Source organism: Saimiri boliviensis, chromosome 3, assembly GCF_048565385.1.
Source record: "Saimiri boliviensis isolate mSaiBol1 chromosome 3, mSaiBol1.pri, whole genome shotgun sequence".
Lineage (NCBI taxonomy): Eukaryota > Metazoa > Chordata > Mammalia > Primates > Cebidae > Saimiri > Saimiri boliviensis.
Window position 1 is genome coordinate 137,204,588 of NC_133451.1, and position 19,869 is coordinate 137,224,456.

The 19,869-nt window shown below is 38.0% G+C and overlaps 1 protein-coding gene across 3 annotated transcripts in view; it reads left to right on the forward strand.

The window, feature by feature from the left end:
- FBXW7 (F-box and WD repeat domain containing 7) overlaps positions 1–19,869 on the forward strand; it is a 227,986-nt gene that overhangs the window by 4,127 nt on the left and 203,990 nt on the right. The window contains exon 1 of one of the 3 annotated variants that reach the window (XM_074396822.1): positions 1,914–19,730. The exons of the other annotated variants lie outside the window; for them this stretch is intronic. Coding sequence (XP_074252923.1) covers positions 19,725–19,730 — 6 coding nt within the window. The 5' untranslated portion in view covers positions 1,914–19,724. Of the gene's footprint in view, positions 1–1,913; positions 19,731–19,869 lie in introns of those variants that run through there. 3 annotated transcript variants of the gene reach the window in all.

Consider the following 19,869-nt stretch of genomic DNA (forward strand, 5'->3'; position numbering starts at 1 on the left):
TGAAAAGGAATGAGCAGGCTTTAAACATGGCCACCAGTTTAGTCCCAGGTTATATTATTCTGTATTTTTGAAACAAGCTAATAGTTTTCTTTTTCTTTTTTTTTTTTTAAAATAGGGTGTATAGGTCCCTTGAGATTTTGACAAGAGTATATATAATTTCATTGTTAAAGAACTTATAAATAGAAGGACAGTTTTGTTTCCTCAAATTCATATTTTTAAAGTTCACTCTGCATTATTATCCTAAGTTTGGTCTTAATATGACGAAGTGAGGCTAAAAATAGCCAGCAGAGAAGGCTGCTTCCCTTGTTCGCAGTTGGTGTGTGTCTTTGTGTCCCATACAATGGAGGGGATATCCCTCTGTAGGCACAGCAGTGCTGAACATGCTTTTTTTCTTTTAACCTTTTTATTAAAAAACAAAAAACAACTTGGCACTTAAAAAAATGTAGACATTTCTGTGACTTGCATTTAGTATTTACTTTAACGAGGGTTAAGGATTGTGAGGAAGGAAATAGAGATTCATACTTTTTTGTGTTTCTCATTTGGAATTCTGCGCCTTCCCATTAGCTTCTCTGACTTCTTAAAAGAGTGATTATTCAAATGACAGAAACTCTGGGGAAGAGATATTTAGACAGGGAGATAGGTCTAAGGTGATTCTAGGGTGAAGATATAGGGATTCGATAACATGCCTTATGGAGGCCTTCTCTCTTCACCTTCTACTTTCCACAAGAGTTTTTATGCAGTTGAAGCCATGTTCAGATGAATTTTAAAAGGCAACCGTTTATAGTTAACATTATTTGCTAGTAAGGACAGTGGGAATCTTGGGACTCTGGTATTAGGGAGTGGTAACTTCATGTAGTTTGCCTTGGCAACTTTTGGATTGATAGGGAATTAGAGAGCCTTGAGGGTATATGTTTGTGCGTGTGTGTGTGTGTGTGTGTGTGTGTGTGTGTGTGTGTTTTAGCATCCACCAGATGACCTCCACAGGCCATGCATAGGCTCATTTCATTGTACTTTGGAGATGGGTCTTGGAGAAGTCTTCTGATGCCTTATATCTCATTGTGTAGAGGAGGAGTTGGCAAACTTGTTTTGTAAAGGGCCAGCTAGATAAATACTTCAGGTTTTATGGGCCACGTGATATGTCACAACTTTCAATTCTGTTCTCATAGTGTGAAAGCAGCTGTAGACAACACTGAAGTGAACGAATGTTGCTGTGCTCCAATTGGCCCTTAGGCCGAGGTTTATGGATCCCTCGTATAGACAACTGCCAAATCCACCAACAAACAGTATCAGCTTTATTACACTGCAAAGCCAGGAGTGGCTATTTTTGGTGGTCTCTGTTTTCTAGATGAGATGTTTTTCTCTGAGCTATTTAAAATGATTCTGCATAAAACACATACTCTACTGTACAAAATACTTTTGTTTTGCCTTCATAGTGAAGAAAACTATGGACTGAAGGACAGAGATGATGCCATCTCTAAAGGGATGCAGCTAAAAATTAGGGACTACCTGCAGTTATTACTTAAAGATAACCACAATTGGCATTTAGTGATACACTGACTTTGTTTCATGGCCTAATGTATCTGTAAAGAAGCTTATGGGCATACTTTTGAAACCTTCTGAAAATAAATGTAAAGCATTTACTTCGTATGTATGTAAAATTAGAAGTGTTTATGGTTGGTTTGAATGAGTCAAATTATAAGAACATTAAAGTTTGATACTGCTATCTCTTAAAGTCTTAATCTCTTGCAGTGACTAATTCAACGTGTAGAATTATTGACTCTGCAATTTATTTTTTGTTAATTTCAAGTAGTAGTATATCTTAACAAATCACTTAAATCATTTAAATGTGTACTTTAAAAAGCTTTGAGATATATATATATATATATTTATATATATTTATATATATATATATTTATATATATATATATTTTTAATTTTTTTAAATTTTTTTAATTTTTTGAGACAGGGTCTCATTCTGTCACCCAGACTGGAGTGCTGTGGTGTTATCTCAGCTTACTGCAACCTCCACTTCCAGGGCTTAAGTCATCCTCCCACCTCAGCCTCTCAAGTAGTGGGGATCACAGGCATGTGCCACCACGCCTTACTGAATTTTTGTGTTTTTGATAGAGATGGGTTTCATCATGTTGCCCAGGCTGGTCTCCAAGTCCTGAAATCAGGCATTCCATCCACCTGGACCTCCCTCAGTGCTGGGATTACAGGTGCGAACCACCACATCCAGCCAGCATTGCTTTGTTTTTAAGAGTGAATCTTTCTCAAATGTATTGTTCAGAAAGTGTAATTCACGGGCTGGGCATCGTGGCTCATACCTGTAATCCCAGCACTTTGGGAGGCTGAGGTGGGTGAATCACCTGAGGTCAGGAGTTCAAGACCAGCCTGACCAACATGGAGAAACCCCGTCTCTACTAAAAATACAAAAAATTAGCCAGGCGTGGTGACACATGCCTGTAATCCCAACTACTCAGGAGGCTGAGGCAGGAGAATTGCTTGAACCCAGAAGGTGGAGGTTGTGGTGAGCCGAGATCGCACCATTGCACTCCAGCCTGGACAACAAGAGTGAAACTGTGTTTCAAAAAAGTGTAGTGCACTTTGTGGAATTCTACATTACAGTTAATATTAGAATATTTCTTTCATATGCCGGGTGCAGTGGCTCACGCCTGTAATCCCAGCACTTTGGGAGGCTGAGGCAGGTGGATCACGATGTCAAGAGATCGAGACCATCCTGGTCAACATGGTGAAACCCCGTCTCTACTAAAAATACAAAAAATTAGCTGGGCATGATGGCACATGCTTGTAATCCCAGCTACTCAGGAGGCTGAGGCAGGAGAATTGCCTGAACCCAGGAGGCGGAGGTTGCGGTGAGCCAAGATCGCGCCATTGCACTCCAGCCTGGGTAACAAGAGCGAAACTCCGTCTCAAAAAAAAAAAGATATTTATGAAATTCCAGAAAAAGAATTCAAATTGTTTATTCTAAAGAAGTTTAATGAGATATGAGAGGATACAGAAATACAATACCCGAAATTAGAAAACAATTCAGGACATGAATGAGAGAAATTCACCAAAGAGATAGAGATAATAAAAAAGAACCAAACAAAATTTGGACCTGAAGAATTAATCAAATCAAATCAAATACATTTGAAAGTTTGAACAATAGACTAGATCAAGCAGAAGGAAAAAAAAATCACAGAATTTGAAGACGGGTCTTTGGAAATAACCTAGTCAGATAAAAATAAATAAGCAAAGACTGTGTGACATATGGAATACCATAAAGCAGAAGGCAAAGAGAAAAATCAGTGTTAGAAAACCTATTTAATGAAACAAGGCCAGGTGCAGTGGCTCATGCCTGTAATCCCAGCACTTTGGGAGGCCAAGGCGGGTGGATCATGAGGTCAAGAGATTGAGACCATGGTGAAACCTTGTCTCTACTAAAAATACAAAAAATTAGCTGGGCATGGTGCATGCCTGTCATCCCAGCTACTCAGGAGGCTGAGGTAGGAGAATTGCCTGAACCCAGGAGGCGGAGGTTGTGGTGAGCCGAGATCGCGCCATTGCACTCCAGCCTGGGTAACAAGAGCGAAAGTCCGTCTCAAAAAATAAGAATATTTCTTTCATATGTCAGCAGATACCAACATTGGATGATGGTATATTTACTCTAGTTTCATAAATCCTATTTATTTTAGAATTCTCTTGTTTATGGCAGGGGTGGAGACTACTCTTGCAATTATGATCACTTTTTAGTTAGTATGAAACCTACTTTATATTACATATAGTATTTCTACATATTAATTGCTACTTAAATTGAACTAACAATTAACTTTTTAATTTTTCTTTTTCCCTTTAAAAAGTATATAGTCTGACAATGTTAGTATGTCTTTTAGAAGGTCACTATAAAGTTGCTTTCCTATTATTTGGGAAGGATTTTTAAAAATCTTTTTAAAAATCTTTAATTTTTGCCTTTTCAAGTAATTTTATCATTGTTCTAACCCTAGGGATAGGTGGCAATTTAAAAGACATAAAGGTCTTTTAAAGGTGTTTATCTCATATCTGCAAATACTCCAAACAGAACTATTCTAGTTTGTTGATACTTTCAGTGGACCAGGGAAAAATGTGTATTAGTTTTTTTTTTTTTAGTGTAGCTGAATTGTCATTACAAAAAGGTAAGTACAGTTGCTTTTAAATAATGAATTCTTGCTGTTAAATTGTTCTGTTTTTAGACTTTCCCCCCATTAAGTATAATGAGGAAAAATGTATGCACACACAACACATACACACACAATATGTGTGTGTGTATGTACATGAACCTAGTGTATTGTGCTAGATGTTTATTCCTCCATGACTGCTGTGGAATTCAGGAAATATTTAAAGACTTTACAAATATTTTTAATATCACTTAATATCATTGTCTTATGTCTTAATGTATTTTTATGTTTTTACTGCTTTCTGATGATACCTTGTTGATACTTCTCGTGATACCTTTACCGTATATTTAAATGGAATTTATTGTCTCAAAGTATGTGACATTTTCTGAACACTAGGGGATATATATTTTCTGAACACTATGGGATACATACCTTCTAGTAATTGTATTTTTACATGCAAGTATATTTAAAATTTCTTCCTATTACAGTTTCAGAATTGTGAAACATTTGAGGGAGCATCTGTAGTTTTCACTGAGCACTTGATCTGGATATTGGAATGACAAACTAAAACAACATTTAACAAAATTTTTCTAAAGTGTGCCTTTACAATTTTTGAGTAACACTTGATTTCTGTAAAACAGAAGGCTTATAAGAAGAAAATATGGGAGCCAGTGTTTCTCTTGTATTATCCTGCCATGCAAGTAGTTGAAAACCAGAAATAAAGAGAAATGCACAAGAGACCTTATTGCTTGAGTATCTTCTGCTCTTCCCCCATCAGACGTAAGGGACAGCTAGTGGATCAGTGAGATACTGTGCAGTTTCTGTTGCTATGCTGTGTCACCTCTGCCCTTTCTTTCCAGCTGGAAGATAGCTACTGGAAATCTGGCTGTAAGAAGGAGATAGCACGTTTTCTCTCTCTCTCTCTCTCTCTCTCTCTCTCTCTCTCTGTGTGTGTGTGTGTGTGTGTGTGTACACATGTACCTAGTGTTGTGTTAGATGTTCATTTCTGCATGACTGCTCTGGAATTTAGGAAATACTAAAAGACAACGAAATATTTTTAATATCATTTAGCTTATTTTCTGAGAGGATCACCATCCTCTGGCTTTGGCTTTTTCATCTCACAACATCTTAAACGAATTCATCAACATATATTATTGGTACCAAATGTAAAGTCTCAAGGCAAATTGCTCGTTTGTTTTTGGAAGAATGTATGTATATGTGTGTGTGTGTGTGTGTGTGTGTGTGTCTGTGTCTGTGTGTGTGTGTGTGTATACTTTTTAAATATTTAACAAAAATTCCTGATCTACTCAATGCTTAAGAGAATGTGTGTGTGTATATAAAATTAATTGTTTTTTTAGAGGCAGGGTTACACCTTGTCACCAGGCTGGAAGTCAGTGGCGTGATCCTTGTTCACTGCAACCTCGACTGGGCTCAAGTGCTCTTCCCACCTTAGCCTCCTGAGTAGCTGGGACTACAGGTGTGCACCGCCACACCCTACTAATTAAAAGATTTTTTTTTTTGTAAAGACAAGGTCTTGCTGTATTGCCCAGGCTGGTTTCAAACTTCAGGGCTCAAGCAATCCTCCTGACTTAGCCTCCCAAAGTGTTGGGATTACAGGCATGGGTCACAGTGCCCAGTCAGAATGTGTGTGTGTGTGTGTGTGTGTGTGTGTGTGTGTATGGAAATGGAGTTTTGCTCTTGTTGCTCAGGCTGGGGTGCAATGTTGTGCGTAATCTAGGCTCACTGCAACGTCTGCTTCCTAGGTTCAATCAATTCTCCTGTCTTAGCCTCCTGAGTAGCTGGGATTACAGGCATGCACCATCAGGCCTGGCTAAATTTGTATTTTCAATAGGAACGGGGTTTCACTATGTTGGTCAGGCTGGTCTGTTAACTCCGGACCTCAGGTGATGCACCTGCCTTGACCTCCCAAAGTGCTGGGATTACAGGTGTGAGCCACTGTGCCCAGCTGAATGTATATATTTTTTAACAGCCTTTTAGGATTGCATGCTTTTTACGGGAGTGTATGGGGGTAATATACCTTTGCATGACATTCTCTAGGTCTGAGAAGGAGTTGCTTCACTAAAAATAGTAATGGTTGAAAATAGGTCTACCTGGAGCCAGCAACAGGCAGGCAGTTAGTTCTTGTAAAGTATGCTGTAGATCAGGCGTCCCCAAACTACGGTCCGTTGGCCGCATGCGGCCCCCTGAGGCCCCCTGAGGCCAATTATCTGGCCCACCGCCGCACTTCAGGAAGGGGCACCTCTTTCATTGGTGGTCAGTGAGAGGAGCACAGTATGTGGCGGCCCTCCAATGGTCTGAGGGACAGTGAACTGGCCCCCAGTGTAAAAAGTTTGGGGACGCCTGCTGTAGATAGAAGGTTTAAGTCAGGCCATATATTGCCTACCATTTAAATTCAACCCTTGAGTTTGACAAATAATACTGAAGTAATTCTGTGTTTTCAAAAGCATCTAAAATTTCATTAGCATTTTATTAAAAACTAAAGAAATGACAGAACTGTTGTGCTTTTTTTTGAAACGGAGTCTTGCTCTGTTGCCAGTCTGGAATGCAGTGGCACAGTCTCAGCTCACTGCAACCTCCGCCGCCTGGGTTCAAGTGATTCTTCTGCCTCAGCACCCCGAGTAGCTGCGACCATAGGCGCGTGCCACCACACCCGGTTTATTTTTGTATTTTTAGTAGAGACAGGGTTTCACCAGGCCATGTTGGCCAGGATGGTCTCCATCTCTCAACCTCGTGATCTGCCTGTCTCCTCTTCCCGAAGTGCTGGGATTACAGGTGTGAGCCACCGTGCCCAACAACCCTGTTGTGCTTTTTTTTTTTTTTTTTTTTTTAAATAACAGAAAAGAAAGACTGATTTGAACATAACTGGAATTTGAATTTATTTTCAAAGATCTCAGTGTGCATGGACCAGAAAAGAGTCCTTTTTTGAATAATTAGTGATTATCTCTGATAGTGACTGTGGTTTAAATTGCCCATTTAGAAATATCAGGATCTAATTCAGTTATCAGCTTTTTAAATTGCCCATCTCTTTAACCCTTGGAAATAAAAAGCTTTAAAAAATCATTAAGAAGTTGAACAGAAGTTTTATCTGTGTCATTTACATCTCAAATTAAGATTGAAATAATTTTATTTACATGATTCTATTTTAACTACTTAATTTTAGTTTTTGTTTTTTCCCCAAATAATTAGTATGTGGGTTTCTTAAATTCTCCTCCTTTTTTTTTTTTTTTTTTGTGCTTAGTATTTGTTACATACAAGATCGGTTTTCAGAAATACGTTTTCTTCAAGCAGGGCATAATCAGTGTTTTATTGGCCGATACAAGAAATAGATGCTTCTTGACTGTTTCTGTATTTGGAGAGAATTTCTATTTTGAGAACAGTTTTGGTATGCCTTCCTTCATAGTCTGTTTATTGAATAGAACTGTATATCTAAGGTATATGAAAAAAATCTAAAGAAGAAAAACAAGATTGAGATATAGTCTTGGGAGAAAATATTTGCAAACTATGCATCTGACAAAGGTCTAATATCCAACATCCTTAAGAACTTAAACTTGCAAGAGAAAAATGGCCCCATTAAAAAGTGGGCAAAGGACATGAACAGACACTTCTCAAAAGAAGACATACATGTTACCAACAAGCATGTGAAAAAAAAACCTCAGTATCACTCATTGTTAGAGAAATAAAAATGAAAACCACAATGAGATACCATCTCACGCTTGTCAGAATGGCTATTATAAAAAGTAAAAAAATAACAGATGCTCGTGAGGTTGCAGAGAAAAGGGAACACTTACTGTTTGTGGTAGTGTAAATTAGTTCAGCCATTGTGGAAAGCAGTATGGCGATTCCTTAAAGAGTTAGCAGCAGAACTACCATTCCACCCAGCAATCCCATTACTGGGTGTGTTCCCAGAAGAATATAATTCATTCTACCATAAAGACACATGCACATGAATGTTCCTTACACCACTTATCACAATAGCAAAGATGTGGAATCAACCTAAATGCCTATCAGTACAGATTGGATAAAGAAAATATGGTGCATATACACCATGGGATACTGTGCAGCTATAAAACAGAAGGATATCATGTCTTTTGTGGGAATATGGATGAAGCTGGAGGCTACTAGCCATAGCACACTAACTCAGGGACAGAAAACCAAATACTGCATGCTCTCACTTATAAGTGGGAGCTAAATGATAAGAACCTTACAAAACAAGAAAGCAAGAGACACTGGGGTCTACTTGAGGGGGAGGGTAGGAGGAGGGAGAGGAGCAGTAAAGATAACATTGGGTACTGGGCTTAATACCTGGGTGATGAAATATGTACAACACAGTCCCCGTGACATGTGTTTACCTATGAAACCTTCACATGTACCCCAAACCTAAAGTAAAAGTTAAAAAAAAGAGATACTCTTTAGCACTGATTATCCTGCTAGCTATGACTCCTTCTTTTAAGAAAAATTTGCTTTAGATTTTGGTGTAAATGTAGAAATTAGAGTGGTTTGTCTGCCAGTGGATCTAGCAGGTGGGTAGGTGAGTAATGAATATTCTAGTTTAAATAAGTGTCAGCATTTTAAATGTTTTTAATATATATTTTAAATATTTTTCTTTGTTGGTAACGATTTAAATTATGCTTCAAGGGTCTTCACATTTCAGAGGTTTTCAAAAAAGACTATAGTAAGTTACTAGTTGGGAAGAAGAGCATGTTCTCTCCAGTTTATTTAGTTTCTTTCTGGTTATTATCTATGTAATACTGGAAGGTTGTGTTGATAAATATTTGGGTTGTAAGTTTTCTTTTGCATGTTTGGTGGTCTCTTAATTGACTGCTGTGTGAATTTGACAGTATAAATTGGAATGCTTATACAGTGAGTGGGAAACCTTTTTCTACTGAATGTTATGCAGGCAGATTTTTTTTTCCTGCAGAGAAATACTAAACTTTTTTTTTTTTTTTTTTTTTTTTTTTTTTTTTTTTTTTTTGAGATGGAGTTTCGCTCTTGTTACCCAGGCTGGGGTGCAATGGCGCGATCTCGGCTCACCGCAACCTCCGCCTCCTGGGCTCAGGCAATTCTCCTGCCTCAGCCTCCTGAGTAGCTGGGATTACAGGCACGTGCCACCATGCCCAGCTAATTTTTTGTATCTTTAGTAGAGACGGGGTTTCACCATGTTGACCAGGATGGTCTCGATCTCTCGACCTCGTGATCCACCCGCCTCAGCCTCCCAAAGTGCTGGGATTACAGGCTTGAGCCACCGCGCCCGGCTTTAAACTTTTATATTACCAGATTTAGACATTTAGAGGAAGAAACAAAATTTTCATTTTTTTATAAATGAGCAGAAGATAATTTGGTTGTACAGAGGTGGGGACAGAGACAATATAGGAAGGAGGGAAGAAGAGGCAGATACCAAGGAGAGTGGCTCTGGACGTTTTGAGGTCAGTCTTAGTCAGAGGTCACACCCTGTTATTTCTTTGGGTTGTGAACATGGGGTGTTACCACTTGTTATCTGCCACCCTTTGAAATGATGATTAGATGATTGGTTTTTGTTCATACTTTTTCAACATTTGGGTTCTTTTAAACCATTGAAGGTTTAGTTTGTAGGGGATAATCAGTGTTATTTTAGGGTGGGAGACTACCACACCTGCTAGGAGAAGGGCATGGCCAAAGAGTTTTTAACTTACAGAGGAGTTTCTTTCTTTTTTTTTTTTTTTTTTTTGTTCTGTTGTTTTTTCTTCATTGTCCCTATTTCACTAGCTTTGTCTGAGAGGGGTGCTTGTAATTCTATATGTGACATAGTAGCTGAGAGGCAAGCTTTGGAGTTGATAAACCCAGATTCTAGCTTTGCTGCTTTATGATCTCAGGCAAGTTATTTATTCCATGTGTGTTTCTTGTAAAACTGGAGTGATAATAATAGTACCTATTTTCCTCGTGGAGTAATTAAGAGGATTGAGTGAGATAATGCATGTAAGTCTTTAGCACAGTGTCTGGCTAAGTTAGCATTCAATGAATGTTAGCTGCTGCAATAATAATAAAGAAATATTACAGTATTAAGTTATTATTTCTGTGAGGGTGCTGGTTTTCTCAATGCTCCTAAATGTGTCACTATTTTGAATACTGCCTTTATTCAGCATCAGATTCAGTTCAGATTTACTAAACACCTACTATGTCAGGCATTGATCTAAATGAGCAAAACATAAAAATACCTGCTGTCTTGAAACTTACTTTCTGGTTAGGAGAGACAAAATACACAAAACAAAATAGATGATGTGTCACTCATGAAATTTGGTTGTTGGACTTTGTCTAAGCTTTCATTAACCAAATCTAGCAGTCTTAACCTTTAAATATTTTCTAATTATTCCTGTTGCTGTGCTTGAGAGTGTATGGAGGTAGGGGTCCCTAAAAGCCTATCATAGACTAGCCTATTTTCTCCAGCTTTAGCTTTATTCTAATTTTAAGGCAGACTTTTAAATGATATCTTCATCATTTCCTTCATTTATTACTTAAAATCGCAATCTGAAAACTTTCCCCAAAACTTATATTGCACATCATTCTGAGGGAGGTTGCTCTTCCCCAGCTTCTCCTCTCTTGCTCATCTATGCCATTTTCTTAGGAGGGGATGCTAGAAGCCTCTTTTTAGAAGTATTTTCTGACTAGTCTAACTGTATACTTTCCCTTCTCATATTTTATGTTTTCCACCCTTTATTGTTCACTGACATACTTGCTTATTTTCGTAAAAAAATTTTTTTCTGTCTCTTCAATTAAATTGTGAAAGTTTTTAGGTCAGGGACCACTTTTCTGTTCTGACCTTGAGCTTTCTCTCTTGAGAAAAAGATAATACCTCCCAGGGATGTTGTGAGATCTCAAAGAGATAATGTGTGAAAGGGATCCTGCAGCCAGATCCTTAATAAATGGTAGCTGCTTCTTTGAACCACTCTAGTCCCTAAAAGTTGATGCTGTGCATATAGTCAGTGCTTAAAAATGCTTGTTAATTTTTCCTGAATTGAATTTGTGAACTTTCAATTTTCACTTGTGGTGGTAGTTTTAGTTTTTACTTTAGATAAGATTCAAAATACTACTTTTCAAGTAGCAGATGATAAATGCTGGGTCATTAGCTCAACAGTGATTAGGAGCAGGAACTTGAGCCATCATTGTTTGGGTTCAAGTACAGGCTACCTACTACTTGCTGGTTGTGTGACCTTTGGCAAGTTGTTTAACCTCCCTCAGTTTCTTTATAAGGAGGGGAAAAATAATATCTACCTGCTTCATGGATACTTTGTTGTTAGTATTAAAGGAAGTAAATGAGAAGCTCGAAACAGTGCTTAGCATATAACAATCTATAACAGGGTCCCCGGGGGACATTTGGCAATATTTGGTGATGTTTCTGATGGTCATTTAGGGGAGTGGGGAGAGGAAAGGATGCTACTGCTATCTAGTGGACAGAGGTTAGGTGTAAACAAGGTGGACGGCGTCCACAACAAAAAACTACCTGGTCCAAATGCCAGCCCTGCCAAGCAGTATTAGGAAACCCAGCTCTATGATTAAACTCTGTTTCTCATTTGGATAGTTCCTTTGTATGAGGTACTTTGCCATTTATATTCTGTATAAATGCTGGTTATTGATAAAGATGAGTCACAGACATGGATAGGCTTCATTGAACATTCAGTTTAAAAGACATGTGGGAAGGTTAGTAGATTTCATTATATTTTTTTAAGGTTACAGGGAAATTACTCCAAAATTAATCTAAAAGTGCTTACACTTTTTTCAAAAACTGGGAAAAGATTCCAGATGGATTTTACTCATTTAATTTTTTTAATGGTAAACTGTTCACATAAAAATATATTGAGAATAGAGGGCTTATGAGATGTGATTGCCATAATATGTATTCATAAATTCAAATGTACACTTAAAAAACAGGTATCAAGGTTAATGGAATTATCTATTGGGGGAAACCTTGAGTGCTCCCTTTTTCCTTAGGTTTTATTGCTTACCATGTCAAGGGCTCTTTAACTTAGGACCTTGTTTTTCTATGTGTTCCTTTCCCCTTAATTGTTTAAAATTGGACCCTTACTAAAAATACAAAAAAATAGCCGGGTGTGGTGGCATGCACCTGTAATCTCAGCTACAGGAGTATGAGGCAAGGAGAATTGCTTGAACCAGGGAGATGGAGGTTTCAGTGAGCTGAGATTGCATCATTGCACTCTAGCCTGGGCGGCAGAGCGAGACTCGGTCTCAAAAAAAAAAAAAAAAACAAAAATTCGACCCTTACTGTGCCTTGTCCATTTCAGGAGACTCTTGATTTCCTTGCTTCTGTTTTTTCTTTGTATTGCGCTTGAATTGACTCTTCTTTGCTAGGATCCCTTCTAGTCCAGATCCAATGTACCCTTCAGAACTCTTTCCATGCTCCCCTTATTTCTGGGAGAGAATTCAGCCTTAATACCCTAAGGCCGGAATTTGAATGTACTTACTGACTTTTCTGCTATTTATAGGGTTTGTTGTGTATTATCTTTGGGAGAATTGGGAAGTCGCATTATTTTCTGTATTTTGTGGTTCAGATGACTTCTTTTCACTTGTATCCAAACATTGGCTGTGTGTCCATGTATATACAGCATGTATGTACTTTAATGTCTATTTGTATGTGTGTGTACATTTATAGTCTTTCATGTATATTTGTCTCAACACCTTACTGTTTTCTCTGCTTTGAATATTCTGTTCTTTTCATCTGGGAACGTTTGTTTCTTCAGACCCTACTTAAATATTGGTCTCCTAGGAAGTGTGTCCTGATTAATATAGGTAGAGTTAGAGTTATTTTTTTCCACTGGTTACCCACAGTATCTGTGGTTTTTCTAGCACTTAACATCCTTATTTGTATTTGTCTCTTCTACTGGTCTGTCAGTTCTTTGACGGTAAGAGTCTAGTCTTAGTCAACGCCTGCTCTGCCAAGTACCTAACATTCCTGCCACATTGTAGACATATAGTATATTAACAAATGAATGGAAGAGACAAAAAACTGGAAAGCTTTTAAATAATTTCTGTGGGGGCTGGGGGAGGGGAGACCACACATTATCTTGTCACCTTTGTTTCCAAGTGCTTAAGTGTTGTGCTTGCCCATAGGTGTTAAGCAAATATTTATTGATGAATTAGGAGCAAATCTCAGGAGTTGATAAAAATTTTCATGTGAACTTTTTTTCTTCTGCATTTCTAGAAAGCATATTCTAGAAGTAAAGTAGCTGAGATATTTTGGAACATCTTATTCTTAGAGTGTACCTTCCTATTTGATTCAGTAGTGAAACTTTGATCCAATGGATACTTCCCGAATGATGCTTTTGGCTTATTTCTTTTTTACCCATGGCCCCATTCTGGTGTTGAGTGTGTTGGAAAGATGAATATGTAGTACCATTTTTACATCATGGAGGAGCCATCTTTAAGTAAAAGAGTTAAATAAAACCCATGGTCTCCTTTGAACATTTGAGCCTAAATAAAGTGAGTATGTACTTTTAAGTATGGGTAATGACTGAGGCTGTTGAAGCATAGGAAAGAAAGAGAACAACTAGAGGTGAAGAAGTGACTTACTAGGTCTCTTTTTCTTTTGATAATGATTGATTTTTACCCACCAGTTATTTATAAAGAATTAATGAGAAAGGAGAGGGTTATGAATCTGGAAGATAAGAATGTAGATTTTGTAATTCATGATCATCATTATTACCATGTATTGGATGTTTACTGTGTGTCAGGAACTGTGCAAAGGATTTTTACAACCATTATTTAACTTACTCCTCACAGCCGTTCATATGAAATAGCTACTGATGTTTTATAACAGAGGAAACAAATGTAGAGAAAAGTCCAAGAACACATAGTTAGGAATTTTACCTTGCACAACAGGGATTCAAGTCTAGATCTGTCATACTCCATGGTCTATGCTTTTAGTCATGCCTGTTGTCTCTTAAGTTTTTATTGAAAATGGAAAGTTGTACTGACATAGGAGGGGAAAATGATAGAAAATCATCCTGTTGGAAGGCAGTTTAACAGACTCGTGGAGAGGCAATTCACAAGTTTATATTGTTATACAAAGTAATTGTAAAATTGAAGTCTGTCATTTGAATTGATTTGCACTAACCTGCATTTTTTAGTCTTGCTCTTGGAATCCTCATCATGACGGTTGTCCCAGATACATTATGTTAGCAGTAGAAGAAATTTATTTAGGCAAAATCTGTGTAAGATTATGGAGGAAACTGATTTTATGTGTGAAATGTGTTTTTTAATGAGAGTTAAATCTTTTGAAGGAGATTATTCTTGGGTAGAGGATGAGCCTCAAATATTTAGGATTTGAAAACCTGTGGTTTGCCATCCTTGTAAAGTGTAGCAGAAAACCTGAGAATCCACATTTGTTAGTCTCTTGGGTATAAATTGTTTAAGTCAGGGGGTATCTTGGAATATTTGCTTTATTTATTTTCTTAAACTATTTTTATTTGCTGATTTGGTGTTTGCAATTAAAAAAATTATTTTTTCTTCTTTTACATACTTTGTAGAACCATTCCTTACCCAGTGAGTTTATTTATAGCTGTTTCATATTTAATTAATACTGTGAGAACATAGTTTGATATCTGTATTTTTATTTTTTCATTAGGATATTTAAAATAGTTTTTGTAGTTTTGTTACCTTATAAAGAACTAAACCTAGGGGTTGGCCCTTAAAAATGTTTTGTGAAAGATTTTTCTCTTGGTTTCATTTAAAATACTGTAACTACAGTTAAATACATTTGAACTTTGCCCTTTCCAGAAATTTTAAATTATATGTTTTTGTAAAATTTTGTCAAAAGTTACATACAAATAATAAATATAGAGTGCTGGAGCTGAGGGTGATGGGTTGTACCTGTAATCCGAGTTACTTGGGAAGCTGAGGTGAGAGGATTGCTTTAGGCCAGGAGTTGTAGACCAGCCTGGGCAACAGAGCAAAACCTTGTCTCTACAAAAAATAAAATAAAATAAATTAGCCAGGGGTGGTGATGTGCACTTGTAGTCCTAATTACTTGGGAGGCTGAGGTGGGAGGATGGTTTAATTATAGCAGTTCAACTCTGTATTGAGCCCAGATCCTGCTACTGTACTTTAGCCTGGGTGACAGAGCAAGACCCTGTCTCAGATAAATAAATAAACAAAATAGTAGGCTGGGTGTGGTGGCTCATGCCTGTAATCCCAGGACTTTGGGAGGCTGAGGTGTGCAGATCACTTGAGGCCAGGAGTTTGAGACCAGCCTGGCTAACATGGTGAATCCCTGTCTCTACTAAAAATAGAAAAATTAGCCGGGTATGGTGGCACGTGCCTGTAATCCCAGCTACTCTGGAGGCCAAGGCAGGAGAACTGCTTGAACCTGGGCGATAGAGGTTGCAGTGAGCCAAGATTGCATCACTGCACTCCAGCTGGGTGACAGAGCGAGACTCTGTCTTGAAGAATAAAAGAAAAAAATAATTATAGAGTGCTGAATGATGTACTATGAAAGATTAAAAATGCCTAAGTGGAACTAAATTCTGGTAAATAGAATTTAGGGGTTGGGTAGAAGGAATCAGATAAGCACTTCAAGATTTTTGGATTTTAAGTCTTGGGCTCATTAGTATCCTCTGACATCATCTACTACAGATTTCCTTTCTTAGAAGTGAATGTTAATATGGCACCCTTATACAAACAATATTGATATCAATATTTGAGTGTTTATTATGTGACGTGCTGTTCTGTGTCCTTCGTGTGTATTACCTCATCTAATCCTTACAATAGTTTATGAGGTAAGTGTTGTTAACATCCCTATTTTATAGCTGAAAATTTGGCACAGAGAAGTTAAACATGGTCAAGGTCCCACCTTTAGTTAATAGTGGAGCTGGGATTGTTTCCAGGTAGTCTGGCTCTAGAGCCTGGAACCTTAATGTTTATTCTATACTATCTATATCATCTGTAAATTTATTTCTTACATATTATTTATAGAACAGTGCCTGGCATGCAATAAGAGCTATAGAAGTACTGGCTATTTTCATTGGCATTTAATTATATACTCTATGAGGTTGGCAGAGCATGCATTATTATTCCATTTTTAAATTTATACCATTAATTAGACGGTAGACTTTACTCAGATTTCTGTTTTTTTTTTTTTAAGTAGCCAAGTTTACTGACGTTCTTAGAAACGGGATGATTGCCCCCAATAATGTGGCCATGCTAGATCTCAAAATTAACTTTTTAAAAAATAATCACCCATCCAACTTTATTTACACTTCTTTGGAAATGGATAAGGACCAAGGTTGGGCTTTTGTTTTGGTATGTCATTGGTTTAGAAAGGCAGAAATGGCCTGGCACGGTGGCTCACGCCTGTAATCCTAGCAGTTTGGGAGGCTGAGGTGAGTGGATCGCTTGAACTCAGGAATTCTGGACCAGCCTGGGCAACGTGGCAACACCGTCTCTACTGAACATACAAAAATTAGCTGGGTGTGGTGGCGCATGCCTATAGTCCAACTACTTGGGGGGCTGAGGCAGAGGATTGCTTGAACCCAGGAGGTCAAGGCTGCAGTGAGCCAAGATGGTGCTACTGCATTCCAGCCTGGGCGACACACAAAAAAAGGCAGAAACAACCATACTAAGTTTATAGTATTGTTTTGCCTGCTTGGTGGAAGAAGTAAGTTCTTAGAAGTTGCAAATTTTTTTTAACCTGTAAAGTGTTGAGAATATTACCCTTTATCCTGCTGACTTGTGAAATTGAATTATATCACTTAAAATAATGTGAAGTTTTAGTTGTTTTGATGATACAATAAAGACTTGCAGCCTTTAAAAGAAATAATATAAACCATATTTCCTCAAATCTAAATAGTCATCTGTACAGTATTAGTTTTCCATTGTCTGCAGAAGCAGTCCTGAACCTTTTTGGCACCAGGGACCATTTTTGTGGAAGACAGTTTTTCCAGGGTTTGGGGAAAGGGCAGGCAGGCGAGGGGAATGGTTTGGAATGACGCTGTTCCATTTCAGATCATCAGGCATTATTAGGTTTTCATAAGGAGCACACAACCTAGATCCCTTGCATGTGCAGTTCACAATAGTGTTTGTTCTGTGAGACTCTAGTGCTGCGGCTGATCTGACCAGAGGCAGAGCTCTGTCCATAATGCTCACTCACCTGCAGCTCACTTCCTGCTGTGTGGCCTGGTTTCTTTCTTGTTTTTTTGAGATGGAGCCTCACACTGTTGCCCAGGCTGTAGTGCAGTGGCATGATCTCGGCTCACTGCATTCTCCACCTCCTGAGTTCAAGCAATTCTCCTGCGTTAGCCTCCTGAGTAGCTGGGACTACAGCCATGTGTCATCACGCCCAGCTAATTTTTTTGTATTTTTAGTAGAGATGGACTTTCACCATGTTGGTCATGGTGATCTTGATCTCCTGACCTCGTAATCTGCCTGCCTCGGCCTCCCAAGGTGCTGGGATTACAGGCAGGAGCCACCATGCTCAGCCGCGGCCTGGTTTTTAAAAGGCCACAGACCAGTACCAGTTGTGGACCCTGCTCTACAGCAAGTTAACACAAATTTAGCAGCTTATCTTATAGTTTCTGTTGGTCAGGAATTTGGGTGTGGTTTAGCTGGGTCTTTTTTCAGGTTTTCACTAGGCTGAAATTAAGGAGTCAACTGGGGCTGCTATCTGTTCTGAGGCTCTGAGTTCTCTTCCAGGCTCACTTGTTGTGGGCAGAATTCAATTCCTTGTGCTTCTAGATCTGATGTTCCTGTTTGCTTGCTGGCTGTCAGCCAGGGACCACTTTGAGCTCCTTAAAGCCCCCCATCCCATACCCCACCATGTTCTTGCCATGTGGCCAACTCATTATGTTGTATATGACTAAGGAAGAAAAATGCTGGATTAAAATATAAGACAAATTGTTATTTTATATATGAGTAAGGAAGAAAAAATATGATAAAATGCACTATTTCTTGGATAGTGCCTTGCAAAAAAAAACAAAAACAAAAACAACCAAGAATTGTGGTTATTCCTCCAACTGCAATATTTACTTCAGAAATATTAAATTTATTTTCCACTGTTGTGTTTGTAGGCTTTTTTTGTTAACATCTTTTTGTTTCAATGTGGAATCATAGTATAGTCTTTTATAGGACATTTAAAATTAAGAAGTAAGCATGACTTGTGTACCAGAAGGTGTACAGAATGTATTAAGAATTATGGCGCTATAAACTGCCATGACTGAGTTTGCAAATGTACAGGGAATGGCAACTATGTTGTGACTGCCACGGGCAAATGGTGATTTGTAAAGTGTCATTGCTTTTTTCCCCTCCTATTTATTTTTAGTTGATTTTATTGAGATACAATTTATATACAGTAAATGACAAGACATTTCTATTACCCTCAGAAGATTCCTCATGCCCCTTCACAGTTAAGTCCTTCCCTGCACCCTTGCCCCAGGCAATCAGTGATTTGCTTTTTTTGTTACTATAAATTAGTTTGCATTTTTTAGTATTTTAAGCAGTGTGGAATAAAGAGGAGATGGAGACAAGCTATTTTTAATTTTTATATTTTCCTCAGACCTATTTGTTCTTAGAGAAATCCTAGTTTCTTTATTAGATATATTCCTTTAGTGTAGGGGTAAAAGGATTCTTCTTGGAGCTTTCTAAGCACATTACCTAGATGTTCTTGACCTCTGTTTTGCCTTAAGTTTTCTCCAGCATATCCAGAGTTGGCTCTTTTAAACTATACATGGCTTACATGCTCCGAAATCCGTGTTTCTACTTACTATCTTTGTAGGACCATAAACAGAGGTGATTTTCAACTAGACATTCTCAGCTCCTAAACAATTGTGTAGTGTTACTGAGGCTTTTCACCTGTCACATACCCCCTGTCCAAGTCTGTTTTTGTGTAAATACTTGAGGCTGGTTAATTTATGAAGAAAGAAGTTTATTTGGTTTATGGTTCTACAGGTTGTATAACAAGCATGATGTCAGAACATCTGCTTCTGGTGAGGGCTTCAGGAAGCTTCTACTCGTGTCAGAGAGTGAAGGGGAGCAGGTGTCACATGGTGAGGCAGGAAAGGAGACAGAGAGAGGGGTGCCAAGCTCTTTTTATTAGTTCTCATGAGAACTTAGAGAGGGGAAACTCATTCATTACTTTTGAGGCTAGCACCAAGCTGTTCATGTGGACTCTGTTCCCATGTTCCAGGCACCACCCACTGTGCCCCATCCTCAACATTGGAGATCAGATTTCAACTTGAGATTTGGAAGTGTCAAATATTCAAATTATATCATCCCCTGGAGAACAAACCGCCCTACTCCTGAGAATCTCAAAATGCAGATTTTCTTATTGAGAATTCCTATTACAGTATGAGTTGTAGGAAACGTGAAAGAAAGATTTCCCTTCTAGTCACTTCTTAAATTTATCGCTTGTTTCATTCTCCTTGGTGTGTATAGTATTTTCCATTGCAGGAAATGCTCTGAGAAAAATGGTGCTTCTTGAAACATAAGAAAAAGGGGACCAGTGGAAGACTCAAATGAAGCCCCTAGAAAGCCCTTTGAACTCCTTTTGAGACAGCATCATCCAATGGAATGCAAGTGAGATATCTAAACTTAAATTTTCTGGTAGCTATGTTAATAAAGCAAAAAAGAACCAGCTGAATTAATTTTATTAATATATTTTATTTAACACAATATATGCAAAATGTTATTTTAACATGTAATCAGTATGAAAACT